Source organism: Macaca fascicularis, chromosome 8 (assembly GCF_037993035.2).
Source record: "Macaca fascicularis isolate 582-1 chromosome 8, T2T-MFA8v1.1".
Lineage (NCBI taxonomy): Eukaryota > Metazoa > Chordata > Mammalia > Primates > Cercopithecidae > Macaca > Macaca fascicularis.
In genome coordinates this window covers 78,115,640-78,142,435 of record NC_088382.1, presented here as the reverse complement: position 1 = coordinate 78,142,435, position 26,796 = coordinate 78,115,640, and the positions used below count along the sequence as shown (strand labels likewise).

The window sequence follows — 26,796 nt, the reverse complement described above, 5'->3', positions numbered from 1 at the left end:
GCATACCATCTAATCAAGAAGACAAATACACAGGTATTTATAAAGAAAGGCAGGGAAGTGACAGGTGAGTTTAAAGGTATAAAGAGTCATTGGGTCTACAGAAGGAAGGCCTCATAAGACTATGGCATAGGGGTTAGACTTTGATGCACGGGTAGAATTCTGACAGGTCAAACTGGGAAAGCTGTATTTCAAGTGGAAGCAATGCCCTAAACAACAGAGCAGGTACACAATGAGTGGAGCCAATGTGACTGAAGACTGGGTTCATGTAAGGTAGAGAGAGAGAGAAGGCTGGCTAAGTAGGCTGAATCCACATTATAAGGAAATTAAATATCAAACCAATGATTTGTAATTAACTTGGTAAGCAGTGAAGAAGCACTACAAAATTAACACTTAGCTATCAGCAGAAAAAGGAAAAACAAAAGGATGAATGGGAGGAAATACATGACTCATCAAATATGAAAATTTAGAGAACTGAATGCTGCAAGAGACCCTAAAAAGGAAAGAATCATTCAGCATTCAAAACAAGACGCTGGTGATATAAATAGGGAATTGATGTTTGCCGTGAGAGAGTAAAGGAATCTGAGGAATGCTGAGATTGGTTTAGACAGTTATGTAAGTTAACATACTAATTTAAGAATTAGGAAAGTGCTTTATCAAGTGGGTAGGTAATGAGAATCCTAGCTCAATAGGGTTAAGCTGGTGCTCCAGGGATGTTCACTTTTTCACAGAAGGAAAGACAATGCAATTGCCTTATTTAAAATATTTAAACCAATTTATTTTGTCAAAGGAAATATACAGAGGTTAAATCAATGACAAAAGTGGCATTCTTCTCATCTAGCAAACTTTTCCCCCCTTTTCTGGGCATGGTGGAGAATATCCAATTCTTAAGAGAGATGATTAAGGCCTAAGAGCCTCATGCTTTGTAAATAAGGAGGAACTACAGTATTCAGCCCAGATTTCTGCTATACACTTGCTTCTTCTCTAGATCATTGCTTATGAGATATTCTCTATATTTATAATCATTTACAGAAAGTTCTCACTTAGTCAGACAGATGTATACTTCCCCTAATATTGCTTCCTACCCCAAAGTGTTCTAAACCGTATTAGGTTGCTTTTATGCATTTTACAAGTATTTTCAATTTGATCAAGTACTCTGCATTTCAGAAAAGAATGGTAACAGTGTTTGATCAATTACAGATATCATTTATAGACATAATTAGATATGTCATTATTATAATGGTACAGCAGTTGACTACAGGTGTGACTGGGTATCTCTATGAGTTTCATTGTTAAACCGAATTTAACTACCACAGCACCTAAATTAGGAAAATATAAATCCATAGAAAATCTCATGAAGATACACTGATCTCTTGTATAAATGAAAATCTCCAGACAGGTTCAACCTGTGGCCACATACGGTTAAAGAATACACGATGATGAGTGGGAAGGTGGGAGAATATTAATTTGCACCTCTATCCCATGTAGCTTCCCCGTGCCCATAAGCATTAGCATTGACTTCTCTGGGATGCATTTTACTTAAAGTTACATGAAGAGAAATTCTGAATAATGAGATAGTCTTCTATTTGCCTGGATGTCTTTTGGCCTGTCAAAAATGGAGCACCTAAGGTCGCAGTTGTCATTGAACTGCCTGTTACCAATTAATAGCTTCACTTCTACTTGAGTATTAAAAAAAATCCTGCTAGAATATTAACAAGACAAGACAATAAGTGTGACTACAGAAAGTAAGACTTTACCATATTTTTTTAAAAAGCATTTCCCTGACTTCTTTTATACCCTGAAAAAGTAATGATGGTGTGAGAGGTAGTGAAGATACACCTCTCTACTCTTCACTGCTGTCAATACTCTCCTTTCTTTGAGAAGCCTCCATTAGTGACCTGACCAGGCTGAAATCCTGTTCTCTGCTTTCCAAATGTTCCATCACTCCACTTTGCTTTTTGCTCCCTCTTTTATGATTCTGCTAAGGTGACATTCCTTCTCCTGCTCCTGTGATATGTACATATCACTGTAGATGCCACCTACTGTTAAAATACTGCATATACACATATTTTCCAATGGCAACACCATGTCTTGCTATTAGGGAATATTATCTCCATGGAAATGGACAGGAAAAGAAGCAAATCTTTTCAAAACATCTCATACCTAGGAAAAACATTAAAGTCAAGTCATATACAAAAACATCAAAGTCAAGTCAATTATTTCAAACTAATTCAATTTAATTTGATAATTATGTTTCAAGACAATTCTGCATCTTCATACCAAAGAATAACTTTTTAGGTTTAAAATCATAAAATTCTTACAAAGACACTATGAATTGCAAGTTGATGGAATGACTCTTTTTCTACCATGTCCTTTCTCTGTATACCCTATTTAACTCCAATCTACCTTTAAAATTACCTTTGTAAGGCATAAATATAATCATTTCATTGCCTTGCTTTAATATCATTTAAATTTCTCCAGTGCCCAAAGCCTCACATTTTAGCCAAGCATTCAAGGGCCTTCCTAATTGTTTACCAGCAAACTTCCCATTCCGTCTCTCAACACCATGCCTTGCCATGTCCTTGCTCGATTTCCCCCAACACACCATCCACATGTAAGTTTTCCCACCTTCCTGCATATGGTTCTCTCCTGCCTGGAATTCCCTCTCACCTCCTTCTGCTTGGCAAAACTCTACTGATTCTTCAAAACTTAGCTCAAATGTGACATCTTGAGAACTTCTCCACTGAAACAAATTTATCCTGCTCTATTATACTGAGTTGCACTCATCCTGTTCCTTGTGCTAAATTATGCACTCTCAGTGGGCAGAGACCCATTTTTTAAATTTGTAATCCCATAATGTAAGAGAATGAGTGCGAAACATGGCATGTACCTAATACTTCTTAATGTAGTATTGAACTGAATCGAACTTTATTTCATGAGAGCTAGAAAGGGTTGAAGTTACTATACTATGAAACAACTATATATATATATGATCTAACAGAGGAAAAAAGGTATTACAAAGTTTAATTTTAAAGACAGATAAAATAATCATTATGCACATTTTTAAGAAGATTCTTTATATGCAGGAGGAATTCTTCTTGAGCTTATAAATATCAGCTACAACTCCATGAACATTGAAACACAATACTTAAAAGTATTTAACAATCATCAGAACTTAAAATTAGAGAGTGAGGATGCTTACCAATCTCTCCTTCAGTGAGAGACAACTATAGTCAAGAGAAAAATATTCTCAGGGTCCCTTGCAAGTCACACAGTAAGTGTGATGACAATAGCACCATTTTACCTACAAATTACTCTAGCAAGAAATGACATAGCAAAATTCTTGTTCAGTTCTAACTAAGAAAAGACCAAACATAGTTGCACACTATTGTACTGAGATTTTAAGTGTCTGACTCTTGGCTTACATACTTTTGCACTGGAATCTATAAGAGGCTGAGATTTCCTTTATGTGGCAAAATTCAAGGTCCTTAAGTACAGTACCTAATACATGGTAAGTCCCTCAATGTTGCCTATTATTATTATTCATTCTTCCAGAACCATCTTCCACATCACCTCCTCACTCAAACTTTGTCTGTATCTTTCAAGTCAGCAGCTTTTCCCTATACCCTAGCACCAGGCATACCCCTTAACTTCAGTATCTGCTGCTTCAGTATTGCTATGCCTTAAGGATTTGTTTATATGCTTCTTTCCCCACTAAACCATAAATACCTTGAAAACAGAGACAACGTACAGTTTCTCTTTTACGCCATCACACAACAACAGGCACACAGTGAGTTGTCAATATATTTTGGTTGAATAAATAAATGCATAATTAATTTTCAAAATTTATTGATGAATAATAGCTCCAAATCATTTCCAAGGACAATGTGTTTTCTTTCAAGAAAGATTTCATATCAAAAATACTGAAAATTATCCATCACGGATGGTAGCTGTTGCTCAAGAAAAATTCCTGCCAAGCATAATAAATTTTCTCCATCACAAAACATACATCCCCTTTCACTATTTGTCTCATAAACTGTAGTTATAATAGGAAAAAGATAGCGGACTGAGAAAGACAAACCAGGTCTTTTTTACCCTATTTTACCCTATTTTAAACTTCCAAAGTGCTTAATTCAAACCAGCTGAAGCAGTATAGAATTGTCACCATCTTCTAAGATATTAAGGCAGACAATTCAGGAATGAGTCTCATCTTATAAATAGCTGTAGACATCTGCTACAGAGGGAAGGCCAGGAAAATGGAATATGGCTAGAATTATAGATATACAGACATTAGAAAGATGTCACTAGCAGTATTTAGAGACATTGTGAATACAGTAAGAGAAATATATCAAATAATTGAAACTTCCTCTTGATACCTGTTTGGTAACTTCACTCCTCACATGAACAGACAGATCAAAGGTGAATCTTAAGGGAATAGTTGGAATTGAACATACTCTGCACGAGGACAGGGACTTGGTCATGTTTATCGCCACAAGCTCAACACCTAGGAAACTACCTGACAGAGAGAAGTTGCTCAGTAAATATTGTTAATGAATCAAAATTAAATAATTTAAAGACAAAATGAAAATTAATAATGAATAACAAGGGACGATCTCATGCAATACTGAGTCTTCCCTGCAAAGAAATGTAAGCTTGACCAAATTCATTCTAGTTAAGAACTAAATATTCATTCACTCCATGCCCCTCCCGGACATAGTCCAATAACTCCTCTCCTTTTCCATTCAAAATTTATCCTGAAGAAGTCCAATCTGCTAATCCCACTTCCAAATCTTCAACCCACTCTCCTCAGCTGACTGTCATCCTACGAGAACCATTCCCTCTAAGGATGCCAATGACTGCATTGGCCCAATTCAGTGGATACTTTCTGGATATCATGTCCTGAATCTCTTCTTAAATGTAGCACCCACTCCCTCAAATTCTCTATTCTCTTGCCCTTTTGACTTTGCCCTGGCGCCTTGTTGGTGCTCACATACTTTCCCTGCTTTACCTACTCTGTGTCCTCTTCACTGCCTATCCCATAAGCATCTGTTTTCTTGGGTTCTGCTTGTCTCACTATTCACACTTTGAAACTTTTCCCAGGCCATCTTGTTTTCCTCTCAGGGACCCTAATCTGTAAACTCATAACTCTGAACTCCAGATTTGTGTATTTACTTATTTGTTCATAAACAAATAATTCATAAATCAGGCAGTACCAAGTGCTAGGGATAAAAAGGTAAAAATAAGAAAATATTCATCTGTAAAGAACAAATGGTGTGGTTTAGAAAAAAGGAAAATAAAGATATAATTATAATCCAGTGTGGTGAGTGATCTACAAAGGCTCAGCAGAGTGCTGGAAAAACACACCAGGACAAGGATGTATTAGAGAGGCAAAGTGAACACAGAGTCTTTAAGACACAAGGAGAATCTTAAGGGTGAGAAAAGGAATGTCCCATTTTGATCATGGAATTTAAGTCTGGAAAGGTATTTAATTCCCTGAAAAGAGGGCAAGGTATGAGCAATAGAAATAGCAGTTGGGAGATTACTCAGCAGATATGAATAATAGTTGAATGAAAGAAAGAATTGATGGAAGAAGAACACAGAGGGGGAGAAAATAGACAAAAATGGGAAGAGGTAGAAGAGAGAGAATCTTATTTATTATTGATTCCACCGGCAGTGAGGAGGTAAACGATGTGAAACTTAAGAGAACTTTTTTCACTTGCTCTTGTTGTTGATAAACTACTGTAAAATCTGTCTAACCTTCCTGAAACCCTGTGGCATTCAACAATAGAAACATGAGAATAACAAAAAATACCAATCCCACATTATGAATTCCGGACATAAGGATGTGTTCTTAATACTTTCATTCAATTATTTAATGAATATATTTTGAGCAACTATTAAGGTACGAAGCAATAGTCTGCAGAACAACAGACAAGAGACAAAGCTCCTTCCTGCAGGAAATATGCATCTAGTACTCAGGAGGCAGGGGCGTGTCCTTCTTTGCCTGGCAAGTGTTGGATGACCCCAACTTGTGCAGTCTTTCCTTTATGGGAAAACAGAAACTGCTAACACTGGCTCTTTCTGCACCTGCTTTTCTACTATAGTATGACCCTTTCCCCAGTGTTGTTTTCAATGACACTTTTTTGCCTGGGCATAAAGCAGACTTGTTCTCCCTCTTTCAGAATCTGCTCTCAGCTCAATTTACAATTTCCTTCCCTGTGTAAAGAACACACACGGATATATCACAGGCCAAAGCTACATCTCTCAGCAGCATTAAAAAAAATCCCAGCCTATGTCCCCCAGCTCAGTGTCACTCAAAATGTAGCTTGCAGACTTCAGTAAAGAAGTTGTGAGAATTTAGAAATTAGATCTCTAAAAAAGCCTAAAATTGAATTTAAAAACTAGATTTGGTCAATGCAAACTGTATAACAGTTTATACTGCCCTGACATGCAAACACCCAAAAGTCTTTGTCTTATTCACCAGAGTAGCGACTAGAGCAGCAAGTTACACGTAGTTGCATGATTATCGTGCACAGTAGGGCCACATCACAAGAAGTGATGTTTGTTAATTACAACCAAAAGTGTATAAAAACTGCAAACAAACATAAGTAGCCATCTTCATTTAAAATCTGTCATCTCTGCAATATTTTAATTTTTAATCAGACTTTTAAAAATGATAGTTTAACATTATTAACTAAATTAGAGAAATAAAATTGACATTGTTTTCATATGTAATTTACTGACTGCAATACAACTTCACTGGGTTTTCATTGAGAAATTGCTTTGAAAACCCTTCCTTATTACTCTAAACATATCTCTATGAGATTTATTTTCTTCTAAGAGCATTATTAAAGCAAACACAAGAGTTTAAATGTCCACTTTTCCCTGTAAACTATGTTGTCATTCCAACCTGGATTAGATATATTAACAAGAAAGAAACTAGCTATTAGTTTCTCATATTAAAAACTTTAAATATTGGCATACGCAGTGTTTGTTAAAATAAATGGAAAGAGCTCCCACACAGCAAAAGAAACGATCATCAGAGCAAACAGACTACCTACAAAATGGAAGAAAAATTTTGCAATCTATCCATCTGCCAAAGGTCTAATATTCAGAGTCTACAAGGAACTTCAACAAATTTAAAAGAAAAAAAACAAGCAACCCCATTAAAAAATGGGCAAAGGACATGAACAGATAGTTCTCAAAAGAAGACATACATATGGCCAACAAGCCTATGAAAAAAAGCTCAACATCACTGACCGTTAGAGAAATGCAAATCAAAACCACAATGAGATACCATCTCACACCAGTCAAAATGGCAATTATTAAAAAGTCAAAAAAACAACAGATGCTGACGAGGTTGCAGAGAAAAGGAAACGCTTTTATACTATTGGTGCGAGTGCAAGTTAGTTCAACCATTGCAGAAGACAGTGTGGCAATTCCTCATAGACCCAGAGGCAGAAATACCATTTGACCCAGCAATCCCATTACTGGGTATATACCCAAAGGTATTATAAAGATACATGCACACATATATTCATTGCAGCACTGTTCACAATAGCAAAGGCATGGAATCAACTCAAATGCCCATCAATGATAGACTGGATAAAGAAAACATATAAGCCATGGAATACTATGCAGCCATAAAGAGGAATGAGATCATGTCCTTTGCAGGGACATGGATGACGTTGGAAGCCATTAGCCCCAGCAAACTAATGCCAGAATGGAAAACCAAACACTGCATGTTCTCACTTATAAGTGGAAGCTAAATGCTGAGAACACATAGAGCAAGAGGGTGGGGGGAACAACACACATTGGAGCCTGTTGTATGGTATTGTGGGAGGGAGAACAGCAGAAAGAATAGCTAATGGATCCTGGGCTTAATACCTAGGTGATGGGATAATCTGTACAGCTAAACCACCATGGCACATATTTACCTATGTAACAAACCTGCACATCCTGCACATGTATCCCAGAACTTAAAATAAAAGTTGAAAGAAAAAAAAAGTACATGGAAAGATGTTGAGTTTGGGGAATTACTATTTCATTCACAACTTTTTTTTTTTAAGAGACAAGGCCTTACTGTGTCATTCAGGCTGGAGTGCAGTGATGCAATCATAGCTCATTATAACCTCAAACTCCTGGGCTCAGGTGATCCTTCCACTTCACCCACCTGAGTAGTTAGGACTACAGGCATGTGCCACCATGGGGCTAAGTTTTTAAAAATTTTGTAGAGGTGAGGGGTGAGGGCCTCTCTGTGTTGCCCACGCAGGTCCCAAACTCCTGGCCTCAAGTGATCCTACTGCCTTAGTCTCCCAAAGTTCTGGGATTACAGGTGTGAGCCACCACACCTGGCCACAACTTTTATTTTTGATCGCAAAATAACAGAAATGACTTAATAGCAATTCTTTATTAACTGCCTACAGAATCTGGTAGATTCAAGGCATAGTAAAACAGACCTGACTGTGATTCTTTTCAAATAGCTTTCAATTACACATTGCGTAAACAGTTCCTACTTCAAATACTCCCATTGGAGGTACTTGCAGGCCTTTTGTACCATTGTTCTCAGCAGACCAGGGCAATTATCTTTTCTGTCTTTGGGCTAAATCCAGGACTGGAAGCACAGCTGAAGCTGTACATTCTTCTGAATAGTTTTGTTTTGTTTTGTTTTTTTAACAATTGCCTCTATCTTTATCATGTTTACTAGTAAGAAATCAAATGCAGTATCTACATTATTCTCAGGAACATCTCTGCGTGCAAACAAGGTTCTTCCCGTTCCATTTTGCATAGCTATTTCATGCAAATTACTTATACGTCTTTTCTACTCAGTGGGGCCAGTCGCTTCAACACCAAGCACCCTGGAGAAACTTTTGATGTTAATTCTGTTCTCTAAGTTGCTCTGAAGGAAACCTACGAAAGCTACCTTCCACAAAATACATCTTCAGACACAAATCTCTGTGGTTAGCCATTCTATATGTTAGGCAAATACTGAGGATGATACATACCTCTTCTCAGCTAATGCTTGTGACAGTCTGTGGAGCATCACTAGCCTGAATGGACAGATTAGAAAACAGGCTTGAAAATACTAATATCAAGCCTGCTGGGGGCAAGTTCTTAATATCTTCAAGCTAGTCAATGGAAGGGTAGGGATTGGGATCCAAGTTTGGCCAACTCTCCATCTTCCAGTATATGAATGCAGCAATTCCATATCATTATCATTAACTTTCTGTGTCTTCTCACTCACCCCACTGCAGAAATTTCATATTTAACCAAAAAAACTGAAAACATTCTCCCCATAACCTAAATGTCATTTGGTCTATTAAGCATATTTTTTATTTTTTTTCTTACCTGGCTCAGAAGATATGCCATGAATGTCATATTAGGTCTACTGAAAATGCCTCTGCTTAAGACTAGCAAGGATTTGTTCATCTGTCATCTCTCATTGTTTTCTGAATGCATCTAATTTTACATCTGAGTTCACTGATATCTCAAGTACATGAAGTTCAAAGTTTATAGAAACTGAAGCACATCCCAGACTCTTTTCAATTATTAATGTGTACACAATCTCCCAAGTTCTGGGATTATGAATTAATTTGCACACAGTCTCACAAAGTTCTGGGATTTCCTTTATAATCATTTGAAATATACTATGAATGGAATAGAACTACAGGCTTTCAATTCTGCCTGATTGAAATGTCTTAATATTTAAAGAGACAAATGAAAATATACTAAGTTCTGCTTTATTCTATTAAAACATTTTATATTTAATCATATATAATTATCATTATACAGTTAAAATTATATGTTACCATATATAATATTATGTAGGACATATTTGATACTTTTTTTGGAATTTGATACAAAGAATACGGCTGGTAATGCATTTTGATGGCATTTAAGATTGATACAGATGAATCCTTCTTCCTTGACCATGTGAAATATTGCATGAGGAACATTCATTAGGAGAGCAGGAATACTTTAGTGGGCTTGATTCACAGTCTCACACCAGAGATACTTTCTTTTGTTTTCAAGTAACAATAAGACTCCAACTATTTCAGTTCCTTCTGCCTTTTTCTTCCACTCCATCTCCATTTGTATCTACTTAGGGTTCTTATTATCACTTGCCTGAAATATTTTAAGTTTCCTAACCAGTCTCTCTGGCTCATCTTCTCCTCACCCCTAATTTGTCCTCAATGGTACCACAGGGTGCACAGTTGAATATGCATCCTTTCCGACCCCGGCCTGCCCCACTTAGAACTCACAAGCCAGTCGCTCACTTACAGGCTTCTGTTGAAGTGTCTCAGCTGGCATCTGAGGTCCTCTGTGGCCTGCTCCTGCCCCCCAATCCCCCAACTTCACTTTCAGCCCCTTCCCACCTATTATAGTCCCACAACTCCTTCGACTGTATTGTTTTCTCTCTCTGAAACAGCTTATCCACTGCTCTCCACTTGGCCCACTGGTAGTCATCTGTCAGAACTGCCCCCAGTCCCCGGACTCCTCAGTCTTTCCTAAATGCTCCTGTTCTGTGCTCCTCAGGCATCTCAGGCATCCTGTCATACCAGCCATGCTGCATTCGGTAGAGTATTTCAAAATAACCTGTTGGTTTCATTGACTCTTCCTCTTAAAATTCTCAAGAGTATTTTGTCCTGTTCATCTCTGTATCCTCAGTGCTATGCACATTCCTGTGCTTGCATACAGGTGCACAATATTGTTAAGCCATAAAGAACAGTTTACAAAACAGAATGGAAGGAGCTAGGAAGACCCATCTGCTAAGTCATCATGATGTGAGTCAAGAACCCGCCACTGTTTATATCTTGTGTCCTGGTTTGGTTGCCCTGGCTTTTGAGCATTTACATACATACAAACATTTATTAATAATCATCTATTAGTAGCTGCTTTGTCAACAAAGGTAAACAAACAAAAAAAAAAGACAAGGTGAAAGGAGAAACAGACACAAAAAGTATATAAAGCATAATGGGGTAAGTGTTATAATAGAATCATGGTATAGGATTATTTTTAAAAGACTGATATAGGGGAAGTAGGAAGACCTCAGTGAGGAAAGTGGTGGAAAATTTAGGGGCATGTGAGAAAAGATGGGTAGGAATTGGCCAAGGAAATTGAAATGGATGTCATTCTAACTGAAATTATGAAAAGCCAAGTCAAAATGTGTTGATTCTTTTCCTAAATGACTGACAGAATTTCACAAATTTGAATCTACAAAACATAGAACTGTGCCCCTAGTTGAAGTTCGGTGGTGGTGAGGAGACGGGGTGGGGGAGGGGGGGCGGCATTTAACCAGGCAGCTAATTTTATAAACCTAAAGCTCTATTCTTTATACAAATCATGAGTTTCAGCAAATCCATATTAATTTCTTCTAAGTTAAAATCATGGTTTTCCTATCAAAAGCTCTGGCTGCAAGCTAAATTTCCTGACTGGTGCACGGATAAAGCTTTGAAAGTATAATTTATAATCACTCATTCACCTGCATGGTACATCCACAAAACAAAAGAAGTCTGAAATGTCAGCAAAAAAGAACTGAACAAAAGCAATAGGAAAAAAATCACTGAAGGAGCTTGACTTAAATATATTTTTAAGATGGATTGTCCTTGTGATCAGATAGAAAAGTCAGCAGAGTTAAAAATAAAAATCAATCTTGCTTCCATAAGCACTGACAATTTTTCCTCACTGAGTATATTTCCCTAACTATCTTTTTGGGGTATGCTTATTTTCTCTTTGACACTTCTAACTTTCATTTATTTCCGAAGGAAATTCAGAGCACAAATACTTTGATCTTCCCTTTGCCTTGGTGAAAACAATAGCTTGTATTAGCTTTGAGACAGAGGTGGCTCTCTTCAAAGAATTCTTTTTGAAGATGATTTCATCTGCTTCTACTTGTCAGCCAGAATATCTATTCATCCTTAAAAATATTATCACAATGAAGGACTTATCACAAAAATAAAAAACCCATAGGTAAAGAATTCTAATCTCATTTGTTGCCCTTACCTAAAAATTGCATTAAAAATTTCTTTAACATGAAAGTAAAATAAATATTAGTTATAATTACAACTTCTTAAGGGCAAATGAATTAGTCTGAATTAAAATAAGCATAAGTCCAGTCCAGGTAAGTTACATAATACTGCATGCATAAATCTATGTGCAGTTATATCACATTCTCGGTAAAGCAGTGGTGGCAATGCTTAATAGAATTACAGTATTTTTCAAATTAAGAAGAGATATATTGCTTTCAAAGTGTCACTACAATTTCAACTCTATCTGATCTTGCCTCATGTGAAATTTATGAACCTTGGCTATGCTGATGAATTTTTTTGAGATGTCTCCAACAGAGTCAGCATCTGCACCCTTCAAATGGCCTGGAATTTTTTGGATATAAAACAAAGTAGGCTGAATACTGGAATAAATTCAATAAAATAAATGATAATACCACAGAAAAGATGGCCAATGTGTTACGACTAATCTGGTTTCCAATTCAATTCAACTATTTTTATGGTACTAACTTTGTACCAAGCACAGTGAGGAACTAGGACATGGTTGCCCTCAATATGTATTGAGGAAGTCAGGCAAATAACCCACAAGTCCAATTAAAACACATGAAATCAAAGAGGTTATTAGGTTTTAAAGAAGACAGTGATTGATTATTTCCAGCTGAAGCTATAACTAAAGGCATTCTGCAAGAAGATACATTTGAAATGGGTCCTAAATAATCACACTATTCAAGCAAATAGAAATGGAGCTGAAGCATGTCCTGGGTGAAGGCTGGGTTAAAAGGAGTTGAGGAAGAGCTGGATGCAAAGGAGGTAAAAGAAAACACGTTGATTCTGGTCACAAGCATGTTCCAGGTCCGACTTCCTCTTGAATTCCAGCTTCCATAACCTTACAATTTCTTCTTTCTCCTTTAGGATTTTCCCCTCATGCTGTTTCCTCTGCTAAAAAATATCCCTTCTCCCCTAAATACTATAACTTTAACTCCTCTTTCAGATCTCAGATTAAAGGTCGGTTCCTCTAATTCATTCCTGAAACCTTCAACCTTCATCCCATCCCCAAAGGCTTAAGATTGACTATCTTCTTGTACATATGCATAGCACTTTACACTTTCCCTACATAATTTGTCTCACATATTGTTATAAATTATTAGTGAAAATTTTGTTTAATATTTATCATAACCTACAGACAAATAAAATGTTCTTGGCAAGCAGCAGTCTTAACTCTTGCGAGGCTCTGGGGCGCAAGGCGCTGTCCTTGGTACTTGATAGGAGCACAGCATTTGTTGAATACATGCAAGTATCCGCAGTTCTTCAGTTTTACTTTGTGCAAGAATTTGGCATTTGAGTATAACATATTTTGTAAATGGTAGATATTTCATAAATTTCATGTGTAGGAAAGACATTCACAAAACTTTCAAGCATTATAAACTAATTCAAATTCTTTGTAGATTTAGTTGTTTTCTGCCAGGGGAGAATCACTTCTCAAATAAAACAAAACATACAACTATGACAACTCTGATTTCCAAGTCTGCACAAAGAAATGAATTGAATATACACATTTGATTTACAGCTAGTCCTAAAGAAATCAAAATATGAATGCATCTTAAGATATTAAAAGGCCGGGCGCGGTGGCTCAAGCCTGTAATCCCAGCACTTTGGGAGGCCGAGACGGGTGGATCACGAGGTCAGGAGATCGAGACCAACCTGGTGAACATGGTGAAACCCCGTCTCTACTAAAAAATACAAAAAACTAGCCGGGCGAGGTGGCGGCGCCTGTAGTCCCAGCTACTCGGGAGGCTGAGGCAGGAGAATGGCGTAAACCCGGGAGGCGGAGCTTGCAGTGAGCTGAGATCCGGCCACTGCAACTCCAGCCCGGGAGACAGAGCGCGACTCCGTCTCAAAAAAAAAAAAAAAAAAGATATTAAAAAATGAAATTCTGCCAAAACAGAGGAGAACAAAAATAAAACTGCTATAGAGGAGATAAACATGCATCTGGAATGTTTCTGGTTAATTTAAAAAGAAATCACATCACGTAATATCTCTAGAAGCTGTAGCTCTATAAGTAAAAACAATTTAAGGACAAAGGCATTCTTTACATGCTAATTAATATTCTCTTTCTCCCTCCCTTGTTCTTGCTCTCAGATTTTAAGCTGTACTCTTGTTGGTTTCAGGTAGTTTCCAAGATCCTTGCGAACAGAACACAAAGTTTTCTATGTCTATATACTGTTTGTTGTCAGACAAGAAATGTGAAACAGAGAGGAAGGTTCAGGGAAGAAAGAGAAGAGGATGGGGAGATGTGCCGACACCCAGAGACAGGGCATGAAAGCTGAAGTCCCACTGTCCCTTCACTTTCTCATGCTGTTCCTCAGCTGTACTTAAAGACATGAAATGGCAGTAAGTTTGTGGCATTCTTCATATTCATCCCATTTCAGGAGAGCATAGTTACTGATATTTTTTTCCTGCAGAAGTGGTGAGAAGTGACAGATTTCGTAGATACATTATCATGAGAACAGTGAAAACATACTTCCGGCCAGACATTTCTCAGTTGAAAAAATTGTCCAAAATACATGGCTCTGAGATGAGTATTTGCATAGCACTTCTTGCTAACATGAATAAAATATCTATCTCCCTTCTACTTATTACATAAAATATATTTGGCTTTTAAAACTTTCTTTAAAGAAAATGTGCTATTCTTTATCAGTGAAGGCACACCATCAGAGAATATTTGCCTTGAAAAAGTTTCTTCTTTCCTTTCTGTAAAGACAATGAATTTACATTCAGATATGCCAAATCATAAGCCCCCAAAATTCAGTATAAAGTTGTCACTTCATGCAAAAATAATCTCAGTAACTAATATACACTTGTTTCCCTTTTTGATTTTTATTTCATTTTACTATTTTATACTGAAAATAGTATTCTAAACATAATAATCTAAACTCTTCAAACTTGAATACTTTGACACAAAGAACACTGTTGGAATTTACATTTTATCTGTAAATGTAAGTGCAGTTGTGCTTTTACCATGCATTGATGCTTCCTGCCAATAAGCAGAATACATTAAAATGAATGGGTTTGGTAAAGATATTTTACCTTTAAGTGGGGCAGGGAAAAATGAGGCTGATAGGGATGATAGCTCATGGCCAGAGAGACTAAAATGGAAAGCCTTTAGGTAGAAAAGAGAGAAAAAAACAGGGTGAGAATGGTGAATGGAGGGGATAAAAATGCCCCATCCCCTGAATTTCTTTGTCAGAATTCCAGAGTTAAACACTTTACATACTGTTACTCTTTAATAAATAGAAAGAAATCAATCAACTGACTTGGCCCAGGAGGCGGTTATATTGTGGAAACAGCTGTTAAACATTTCTGCTAGCTCAGTCTATTCACTGGGGGCAAAAAGTGAACCAGGTTTTCTCCAGGCAACTAGGATTAAGGCTATAATGCATGTGGCACAGGCTCTCCAGGTGCCTGTCTCTGTTCGTATTTTCACAGGAGACTGGGGGACAATGGTCAGGCCAGCCATGTGGCCTTGGCTGGCTTCACTACTACCTTGTGCAAACTTTAACTATTTTTATGACTACTGATAATCGATGCATGAAATACAAATGGACAGCAATAACTCAGTAAAACATTCCAGTGGCCTCTCCATTGTGTTGACAATAAAATTGCAGCTTCCTACAATGGCCTACACACAGCCCTACATGACTGGGGCTCTGTCCATCCCTCTCAATACACACCCTTCTCCTCAATGTGCTGAACTCCCACTAGCCTTCTCTGTCTTCCTCAAACATGACAAGCTTATTCCTATGACTTCAGTGTATCCATTCACTGTCTCTGGAAAGATCTTGCCCAAGATTTTAGAAAAGCTGTCTCTTTATAATTCACGCTATTGTTCAAATATCACCTAGTATTTAAGTCATCCTTAACTACCTTCTCCGAATTACTAACCTTCTAGTAGATCAGCCTGTTTTATATTTTCTTCACTGCATTTTCCACCATCTAAAAGGCTTTGTTTATGGACTTGTTTACTTGTTCATTTTCTGTCTTTCTCATTCTCACAAGAATGAAGACCTCTTGAACATCGACTGGATAAATAAATACCTCATGGAACGGAATTAGGCAGTTGGGGGCAACTGATAATATCTGACACTAAAGGTTAGTAACACAGAATTTGTTTTCACTGTCTACTGTTCACTCCATTGACTCAGATGGCCTAATAAAGTATAAACAATATGGATGATAAAGAGAAAATGTCTTTGATTTAAATCGTGATTTTCCTACTGATTATCAGGGTAACCTTCAATTCCCCTTAAAATGGAAATAATAACATGGAATTCATGGAATTTCAAACAATCCACATAACTCACCTAACATTGTGACTGACTCTTAATATGTTCTTAAAATTTGGTAGGTATTGTGGTTATCTTTTTCTTTTAAGTAGAAAATGACTTCTACCTCTTTGCTGTTCTGGAACAGCACTTCTGGTCCACGTTTGTTCCATTTCCAATTATGGAGATTGTTCCACATCTGTGGAACAAACTCCATAAATGGAGTGAAATTCATTGACTTTGTTTGTCCAGCATTCTGACCCTCACTCTTGGTGACAGTCCTTTGGTGTTATCTAGTGCCAAGCCCACCCAGGAATGGGTGCGTGGCCTGGGTCTGGCTGATTGCCTCCCCAGGTCCTTCACTGGGGCTCTCAGAAAGGAGTGGTGGTTTCACCTTCTCTTCTTCTGAGAATAGAACACGGGTTTGTAGGAACCGTCTTTACCCAAATGTGAAACCACCCTGCCCAAAAACGAAGGCCACACAGAGGAAAGAAATGCCAGCAGATGGAGAGAGAAACCGCATCTTGAGGACCTGTAATCCCCCTGGATAGAGCTGTGCCTGAAGTGGCCACAGCCCCTGGATGTCTCTGTTAGACAAGCCAAGTCAGTATTTTGTTTATGCCAGTTTGAGTTTGGTTTCTGAAACTTACAATCTAAGGACTGCTTTCTAAGACAATGATAAAGAGTTGTAAGTAAAAAAAAAAAAAAAAAAAAAAAAAAAGTCATTTTCTGAGGTCCAATTAGTAAGTAAACAAATCACTTTCCAGAATGAAATGGTTTGAAGTGAAAGTGTGAAAAAGGGTACTCAGTTATTAAGGAAAGACTCACACCTTAGGGTTACTTTTTAACACAGGCAGTAAGAGCCCCTGTGAAGAATTGGTCAGTGTGGGCTTGTGGCCTGAAAAACCAAGAGCAGATTGCCCAAAAGCAACTTAGGAGTATTTGTGGTTACAGATTAACAGGAAAAATAAAGGAAGAAATTAACACCTTACCCAAGAAATAAGCAAAATGAGGAGGCATTATTGAAAGTCAAAAGGAAGATAACTGTCTTCCTGTGCAAAGGAAATCTAATACACAACAAGGAGGATATACAGCAGGTAATTCTTACAAAGACACCTAATTTGTACTGAAGAGGTTGAACATTTAAAAATGCTTTCTCCAAGAAAGAGACATTAAAATGTTTTCTTAGGTGAACAGGGTATCATGTAATTAATGCTCATGCTATTTTCTTAATAAAGTATCATTATTAAAAACATCTTGTCAGCTATCTGTTTTATATGAGTATATACTAAATTTCTGTTTTTTAATAAAAGATCCACAGGGGTGTGAATGGTATGTCACATTCCCATTTCTCCCTGCTAGTTATACCCAAAAGCTTTAATGCACTAAACATATATTTGTGGAGAGATTCTTAGGCAAAATACTTTGATAAACACAATGGGTGATACCAAGATAAACATAGCACACATATCAAAGAATTTATGCTAGAATAAAAAGATGAGAAATCTGTACATGTAGCTATATCATTTTAGAGGAACACTGAATTCTGTAATAACCATAAATAAAGTACATTGAAAGACTAGTAGAATGATCTGATGTTCATTTTGGCCAAGGGCAATGGTTCTGAAATTTGAATGTGCATAAGAATCACCCACCAAGTTTATTAAAACAAAGGCTGCTGGGCCGACACAAGAGCTTTTGGCAAGTCTGTAAATGATACAGATGATGCTGGTCTTGGGATCACATTTTAAGAACTACTGATGTAGGGGACTTGTTTTCAATTTGGGGTGCACAGTAGAATCTCCTAAGAAGCTTTCTAAAATTCTAGTTCCCAGGTTTTATTCCAGTCCAATAATAAAAGAAAAATATTTTACAAAGGGAACTATACCAGAACTGGACATTGATTTACACCGAGTAGTTTTATAAACAGTTGGAGGCAGATGCTAAGTGACAGGTGAAAAGTCATGGAAAAAGGCAAGTACAGCACATGATTAGAAATGAGGGTCAGGTGAGGTGGCTCACGCCTGTAATCCCAGCACTTTGGGAGGCCAAGGTGGGCAGATCACCTGTGGTCAGAAGTTCAAGACCAGCCTGGCCAACATGGTGAAACTCCATCTCTACCCCAAAATACAAAAATTAGCTGGACATGGTGGCATGCCTATAGTCCTAGCTACTGGGGAGGCTGAGACAGGAGAATAGCTTGAACCTGGAAGGCAGAGATTGCAGTGAGCCAAGATTGCACCACTGCACTGCACTCAGCCTGGGTGACAGAATGAGACTCTGTCTCCAAAAAATAAAAAAAAAAAAGAGGAGAACACAGTATTGCTGATGCATTCATAGACAGTAGACAAATGCAATCTTGGGCCAAGTCATGAAAGATCCCAACTGCTATGCTAAGGAGTTTGTGACTTTTTTAGGGGGTGGGAATAAGACAACACTAAAGTGCTATGAGCAGGACAGTGACACAGTGCAAATCATGGCTTAAAATTATTATTTGGAAGCAAAATTCTGAGTAAATTAAAACAACTCTGGTTTTTCCCAGCAAGGAGATTAGTTAAATTGCTACAGCAATGATGTAGACCCATTTTCTTAAATTGGAATCAAGAGTTATAGTCTCAGAGCTGCAAGTTCTCTACAAATGCTTTAATTTTGTATTTTGTTTAAAACTAACATAAGAATAAATTTTTAACTTTTTTTTTTTTTCTCTATCATGCAGGCTGGAGCACAATGCTGTATGATCACAATTCACTGCAGCCTTGACCTCCACAGCTCAAGCCATCCACCCACCTCAGTCTCTGGAACAGCTGGGCCATCATATCTGGCTAATTAAAAAAAAAAATTGTAGAGACAGGGTCTGCCTATGTTGCCCAAGCTGGTCTTGAACTCCTGGCCTCAAATGATCCTTATACCTCAGCCTCTCGAAGTGCTGGGATTATAGGCATGAGTCACCACATCCAGCCACAGAAGAATATTTTTTGTCAGATTTCAAGGCAAAATTACTCTTGTGATGACAATTGTCAATTGGAAGATTTTTGCAAAATAGGACTTAAACTTCTTAAATTCAATGTTTCTTAGTCAGTGGACATGCTTCTTAAGAAGTCGAGATTAACTCCCTGTCCCCTTTTCTTCCCTTTAAAAATCCACTCATAACTGCCGCTAATCAAAGTGTGTATTCAGGGCAACTTGAATCTATGCTCCTAGGTTGCAATCCTCAAGCTTGGCCCAAATAAACTCTCTACTTACATTAATTTTGCTTTCATTTCTTCCTTTTAGGTCGACATATTTGGCATAACTTGGCAGATTTCAGAGTGACTCCCCCAGACCACCTGGTGTTTTTCTCTGAAAGCAGGGCTTGGTACCAGCACCAGCATTCCATCTTCAGAAGTCCTACTGGGTGTTTCATGTGAGTTTACCTGAATTCAGACCGCCTAGTCTTTGGTCGAAGGTCTACACCTTATTTGGGCTGTTTTTCAAACCCTCTCTCTTTCCTTTATGAATGAGGGCTCCAGTCTCTGTCTTTAGACAGAAGAGTCAGGCAAAGAGCTCTGCAGGGAACTGCCTCCTTCAGCCTGTCTCAGGACCAGGGCTTCAGGTCAAAATTTTCCTGCCCCTGCCTACAGCAGAGGTTTGGGTAAGGATTGCCATTTAGGCACCAGTGGTCTGGTGTTACACAGCATGCTTTAAAAAAATTGCAGATACTTTCCTATTTTTGAAATTTGGGCTGCATTTTTCATCTGTGACCAACTCTTATTAAACCTCAGCTGAATTTATATATAACACTATGGACATCTTCTTGTAAATATCTAGGAAAGTGGACCCACCTAACCTGGAATAGTCAAACAATAAATCTCTCCAAAACTGGGGATCTTCTGAAATACCTAAAATAATTTATTTATGTGCACAATTAGAAAAAGCTGGTTTTGGAACCAGATAATTAAAGACTTACTTCCAATGGTACTTAAAAACAACAACAAAAAACTTCTATAAGAAATCCTGAGACAATTGCCTCCATTTAGGCGGTAAACAGTACACACCCATCACCACCACCAGAGGGAATTCCCAGGTGTTTGACTCCCTCCCTGAAACTCCTATTGTAGCATAGTGACTCCAGTCCCAGAGTCGCTGGGAGCAACTTCTGGTTCTGGGGAATGCCTGGTTCTCAAACTATTCTTCGCTCAACTAAAAAAACCCGTCCATGAAAACACCGAGGGGATGGGGGAACAAAAGAGAGAAACTAAGTAAATAAATAAATGAATAAAAAGACCACCCAATGAACAAGATGGGTCTCCAAAATACACCTTTGTTGCCTCGCTGACAATTGCTTAGGTCGATACAACAGGTAATTAAAAGACTAATAGTCTAAAATGGGGAGATGAATGAAAACAAAACTACTGAGATTATAAACATGTAGATCCAACCATTTTCTTTAAACCAAGACTAATTATTGATGCTGATGTTGAAATGCTAACATCCAGGGAATGAGCTGAGCAGCACTCCTGCTGAGATTAGATCTGAATCAACTTAAAATCTTCTAAATGCTCAAGCAGCCTGCTTTGAATACCCAGCAAGATTTGAAAACATAAAAGGCAAAAGTAAGAAAGCCCTTCATCTGTGGTCTAGTGGTTATGATGTTGTGTGTATACCACCAGGGCCTGGGTTTTATTACTGATTAGGGAACCGGCTCCTTTTGGTTTAATATTTTTGTGACTTTTGACTTTGCCACTCAGGAGAGTGCCTTTGGTTTTTAAAAAAAAAAAAAAAATGACTTGGCTGGGCGCAGTGGCTCATGCCTGTAATCCCAGAACTTTGGGAGGCCAAGGCAGGCGGATCACCTGAGGAGGGTAGTTCGAGACCAGCCTGACCAACATGGAGAAACCCCATCTCTACTAAAAATACAAAATTAGCCTGGCGGAGTGTCACATGCTTGTAATCCCGGCTACTTGGGAGGCTGAGGCAAGAGAATTGCTTGAACCCAGGAGGTGGAGGTTGCGGTGAGCCAAGATCGTGCCACTGCACTGCAGCCTGGGCAACAAGAGTGAAACTCCATCTCAAAAAAAAAAAAAAAAAAAAAATTTAAGCCAGATTATCAGCTGTTTTTTCTTGGCTATAATGCGATAATAAAAGATTTATTAAAATGCATTTTTTAAAAGGTCAGAAGTCAGCTTGACTAAAAGATGATATTCAAGTACACACACAAACACATTATATACATATATATTAACATATTATATATAGTGTGTGTACATATGTGTGTGTGTGTGTGTGTGTATACATTTTATACATATTAAGGCCTTTCTGCTTTTTCTCTTTGGATCCTGTTTTGGAGATTATTATTTTCCTGTGGATGGAAATCCTTCATTAATTATCTGCTTGTTCCCCCTGTTCACTTCCTTTTTTAAAAATTGTTCTATTATTTACTTCTATTCTTCCTGACTCCTTTTTCCTCTTTGCCATCTTAGGTACCACATAAAAGGATCTGGGAGAGACATCTAATGACTCAGACTGTTTAAGAAACACAGAAAAAGGTGCCACTGACCCCTTTTTTGGGTCATCTGCCCTCCTGTAAAGTCTAGAGCATCATGGACAGATTCATTTGAGGTCTCATACTCTACCGTCTTTTGTACTGTGTTACCTGATCTCATTGGTTTTCAGGAGTGCCAGAGATTACTTTGTACTGAGAGAGAACTTGACCTTAGTGTATGTGATGACTGGAGGGTCACTGGCAGAGCTGCAGTTTTGGAGGTGGATGAGGGCTATTGTTTACAATAAATGGTTATTGCTACAGGACACTACTCATTTCCTTGGAAGTTTAGATGAGACAGGTGAGGTTTAAACCTTGGAGAAATGACTTTGTAGCACAGTGCACCGTAGAAGCATTGCTTGGCCTAGTCCTGTGGTGTTTCCCATTTTTTGTGAGGGAGGAATCCAGGATTCAATGCAAAATTAGAGTGCTTGATTTTAAAAAATCTAAATGCTCTGCCTTCCAACTGTGCTTGCTTTTCACATATTTAAATTATTCAGCTTTAAAAACTGCAAATGCTTTACTGACCCTGTTCCTTAATGGACTCCACCTTGAGCCCATTTGGAAAACAGACACTAAATTAAAAGCTACCTATCTAAATGAAATTGGCCTCCTTATGAAATTCTATAGTAAAGTCCTATGATTTTGTGTTGCCTTGAAATTCATTTTTAACATTCCTCTAACATACCCAAATTCCTTCTTTAAAAATATTAAATTTTCTATCTTTGATTTGCGATGCAAATTTGCTACCCTATTTCTCTAAAATTCAGTAAGAGCTTCAGCCACATGAAACAGATAAACGTTAACCTTTCCCATAAAGAAAGGCACAGTTTGAACACAACTGTCCTTTTAAACTAGAGAGTTTTATCTGACTCATGGCTAGAGTTTTAAAACTAAAGCTATAAGATTTTTATGACTGCCTGTATTTTTGTGTATACATGTGTACACATCGTTTTATGTGTTGTCTATAACACCAAACTGGCTTGTAAATAAGCGTACCCACAAATTAAATAACTAAACCAAATGCTTTTCAAATTCACATGAATTTAGTAATCTTTGTTAAATAAAGATAGTTTAAAAATTGTTGGTAAAATAAAATAGGAAGAGCTTCATAATTTGGACATTTTTGTCTGTGTCTGCTGGTCAGACAAGTTTATACTATCTCTGCTAGATATTTTAAGGTCATAAAACTGTAGCTTATATGATATTTTCAAATATTTGCTTAATTTGTCTGTGAGCTTATGTCTTTGGATTTGAGCATGTAGATCTGGGATCTGGACAGATGGCCACAGTGAGGCCTGGGGACAAGTCCTCAGAGCCTAGACCGCCAACTAAAAAGCAGAATCAAGCTTAACATGGCCTCTTTCTTCCTGACCCAGCTTTTCCTCCTGGCCATGCTGGGAGGGGTCTGATCCTCCAATCATACTCTTCACAGCTCTCTCCTCTCTTCTGAGCTCTGTACTTGGCGTGGAAATTCAGGACCCAGTTGGGCCATGCTCTTCATTGCCATCTTTGGGTGCCATGTAAATATTAGGGACCTAGGGCAACTGGGGAAGACATTATAGAGTGTATCTGTTTTATAGTTTCAGAATTCTTTTCAGTAATTTAAAAGTCTTAAGATTTTGTTATGTTAGATTAAGTAATAGCTAATCATAAAATGTCTGAGTCATTTCTAAGTTAAAATACTGAAACATTAATTGTTAAACATAAATTTACGTTTATGTACTTCAACATCATATTTTATATGGCATAGTAAAACTATCTAAATATATTTTTAGATCTGCTAGTCAACAGACATTGACAAAACCTCTTTCTAAGGAATAATAAAATGGTTTTCATCAAAAAATAATAGTAAAAAATAGTCCAAAATTACTTAATTCCTAGGTTTTTCATTGAAAATTGGTTACTAGGTTAAAACTGTGATATGGTTTGGCTGTGTCCCAACCCAAATCTGGAATTCTAGCTCCCATAATCCCCACATGTTGTGGGAGAGACCTTAGTTAGAATCCTTACATGGATTATATTTCCACTATCTCTTGTTGTTTTCCTTCTTCTGAGGAAACCAAATTGATGATACAGGATATGAACAGACACTTCTCAAAGGAAGACATTTATACAGCCAACAGAAACATGAAAAAATGCTCATCTTCACTCGCCATCAGAGAAATGCAAATCAAAACCACAATGAGATACCATCTCACACCAGTTAGAATGGCAATCATTAAAAAGTCAGGAAACAACAGGTGCTGGAGAGGATGTATAGAAATAGGAACACTTTTACACTGTTGGTGGGACAATAAATTAGTTCAACCATTGTGGAGGACAGTGTGGCAATTCCTCAAGGATCTAGAACTAGAAATACTATTTGACCCAGCCATCCCATTACTGGGCATATACCCAAAGGATTATAAATCATGCTGCTGTAAAGACACATGCACACGAATGTTTATTGCAGCACTTTTCACAATAGCAAAGACTTGGAACCAACCCAAATGTCCATCAATGATAGACTGGATTAAGAAAATGTGGCACATATACACCATGGAATACTATGCAGCCATAAAAAAGGATGAGTTCATGTCCTTTGTAGGGACATGGATGAAGCTGGAAACCATCATTCTGAGCAAACTGTCGCAAGGACAGAAAACCAAAAACTGCATGTTCTCACTCATAGGTGGGAACTGAACAATGAGAACACTTGGACACAGGATGCAGAACATCACACACCAGGGCCTGTCATGGGGTGGGGGTAAGGGGGATAGCATTAGGAGATATACCTAATGTAAATGATGAGTTAATGGGTGCAGCACATCAACATGGCACATGTATACATATGTAACAAACCTGCACGTTGTGCACATGTACCCTAGAACTTAAAGTATGACAAAAATAAATAAATAAATAATGAATCTGTCGGTCAAAGTACATGAATATTTTAAAACAGATGTTGCCAGATCACATTGTTCAAAACTTTACTAATTTAAATCTTAATAATATAGACTTTCATTCTGAAATAATAAAACATTGCCTTTTTGACGTCACAAAAAAAATTGACGATATTCTGAAGTCTAGGTACGATTCAACAAGCAACAGCAGTCATAAATCGATGACTTTGACATAACTAGTTGGGAATGAGCCTTCTTGATGATGGACACCTTGATACTTAAATTTTGATCATCAATGCTCTCAAGAAGATAGATTTTTGATCAAAAGGGGGAAATAAGAAAAGAAAATAACTTTTATCTGTTTTTTTTTTTTTTTTTTGAGACGGAGTCTCGCTCTGTCGCCAGGGCTGGAGTGCAGTGGCGCGATCTGGGCTCACTGCAAGCTCCGCCTCCCGGGTTCACGCCATTCTCCTGCCTCAGCCTCCCGAGTAGCTGGGACTACAGGCGCCCGCCGCCTCGCCCGGCTAATTTTTTGCATTTTTAGTAGAGACGGGGTTTCACCGTGTTAGCCAGGATGGTCTCGATCTCCTGACCTCGTGATCCGCCCGCCTATCTGAGGAATGCAAGTTACTTTAATTAACCGGCCCAGAGAGACATTAAAATGAAACAGCAATTACATCCTTCTAGTCCCTCTGTGCTGTGTATTAATCTCTTGAAACTGCTTGCTATCACCGTAAGTAGCTGTAACTTAACATAATGATGCCACACTGGACTCTATAACCCACACCCTAGAGCTTAACAATGGATAGCCAACCACTTGTCAATGTTATTTCTGTAAATCGATGAGAATGCCTGACAAACAACTTTGTATCAGCTCACTCCCTGTCTCCCATTTTTTCCTTTAAAAATCTACTTGTAATTGCTGCTAACTGGAGTGAATATTCACGGCAATTTGAATCTATGCTCCTGGCTTGCAATTCTCAAGCTTGGCCCAAATAAACTCCCTACTTATATTAATTTTGCCTCAGGTTCTTCCTTTTAAGCTGAGAGGACAAAAAATTTAAAATTTCAAAATAGTATTTTTGATTTATTAAGGCTCAAGATAGAACAAAAATATTTTTCTTTTAAAAATAAAAACCTTAATTTGTTAAGTTTTTAAAAGTGATCTGTCAACAGGGTAATTCATAAGATAAAAGGGAGATCTGTGTATATATATCTATATGTAGATAATATACAACTAATATACATACATATACATATAATACATACAAATATATATACAAAAAGATAATATACAACTAATCATTTGTTGACAAATAAAACTTTTGAATTATAATACATTTCCCTTTCACTTACTGTGGTCAATTTTGCCTGTCATTTATCATTGTACCAGTAACACTATTTTTTGGGGGGAAAAAGACAGTAAAATGCAAGCATTAAGGGACACATTTGAAAGTAAATATTCTTCCAGTACCAAGCACATGATCAATCACGTCTTCCATGCTGAGCACATATTCTTCTCTCCGTGTGGGGGTGCCAGCTGTTTAATGGTACATAGAGAAACCTATTTTACCTTTAATCCAATAAATCTCATAGGGCACACCACTATAACATATCTCAGTGATTTTCTTTCTTGGAAATGGTCTACTATATATTTAACCCCTTCTCTTTATCTCTTCAGAAATTTTAATATTTGCATAAAAATTTTCAACACACTTTTACTTATTTTTACTTGGAAAAAGTATAGCAAATTAGAATATTTAAAATGTTAAACCCTAAATATGAGGACTTTATATCAAAAGAAATGTCATTAATAATCTAATATGATAAATAACATCAAAAATCTTATTATCACATTTCTATTAAAATATAGACACTTATTATTTTTCATTTGGACTGTTACATACCTGAGCTTCTGGTTGTACTGTTTGACCTTTTCCAGTGAGGCCGCATTTATCTGAGCTTGAAATTCTTCCACGGAAACATTGTCTCTGTAATAATATCCTTCCATGCTCTCCAGTGCTGTGTAAACAAGTAAACATATTTTACAAGCAATTTTAAACTCA

General features: G+C 37.4%; 1 protein-coding gene across 1 annotated transcript in view; it reads right to left on the bottom strand.

Moving 5' to 3' along the window:
• Positions 1 to 26,796, bottom strand: part of PREX2 (phosphatidylinositol-3,4,5-trisphosphate dependent Rac exchange factor 2) — a 283,235-nt gene that overhangs the window by 55,993 nt on the left and 200,446 nt on the right. The window contains exon 35 of the mRNA XM_005563489.5: positions 26,638 to 26,752. Within this exon, the coding sequence (XP_005563546.1) occupies positions 26,638 to 26,752 (115 nt within the window). The remainder of the gene's footprint in view (positions 1 to 26,637; positions 26,753 to 26,796) is intronic.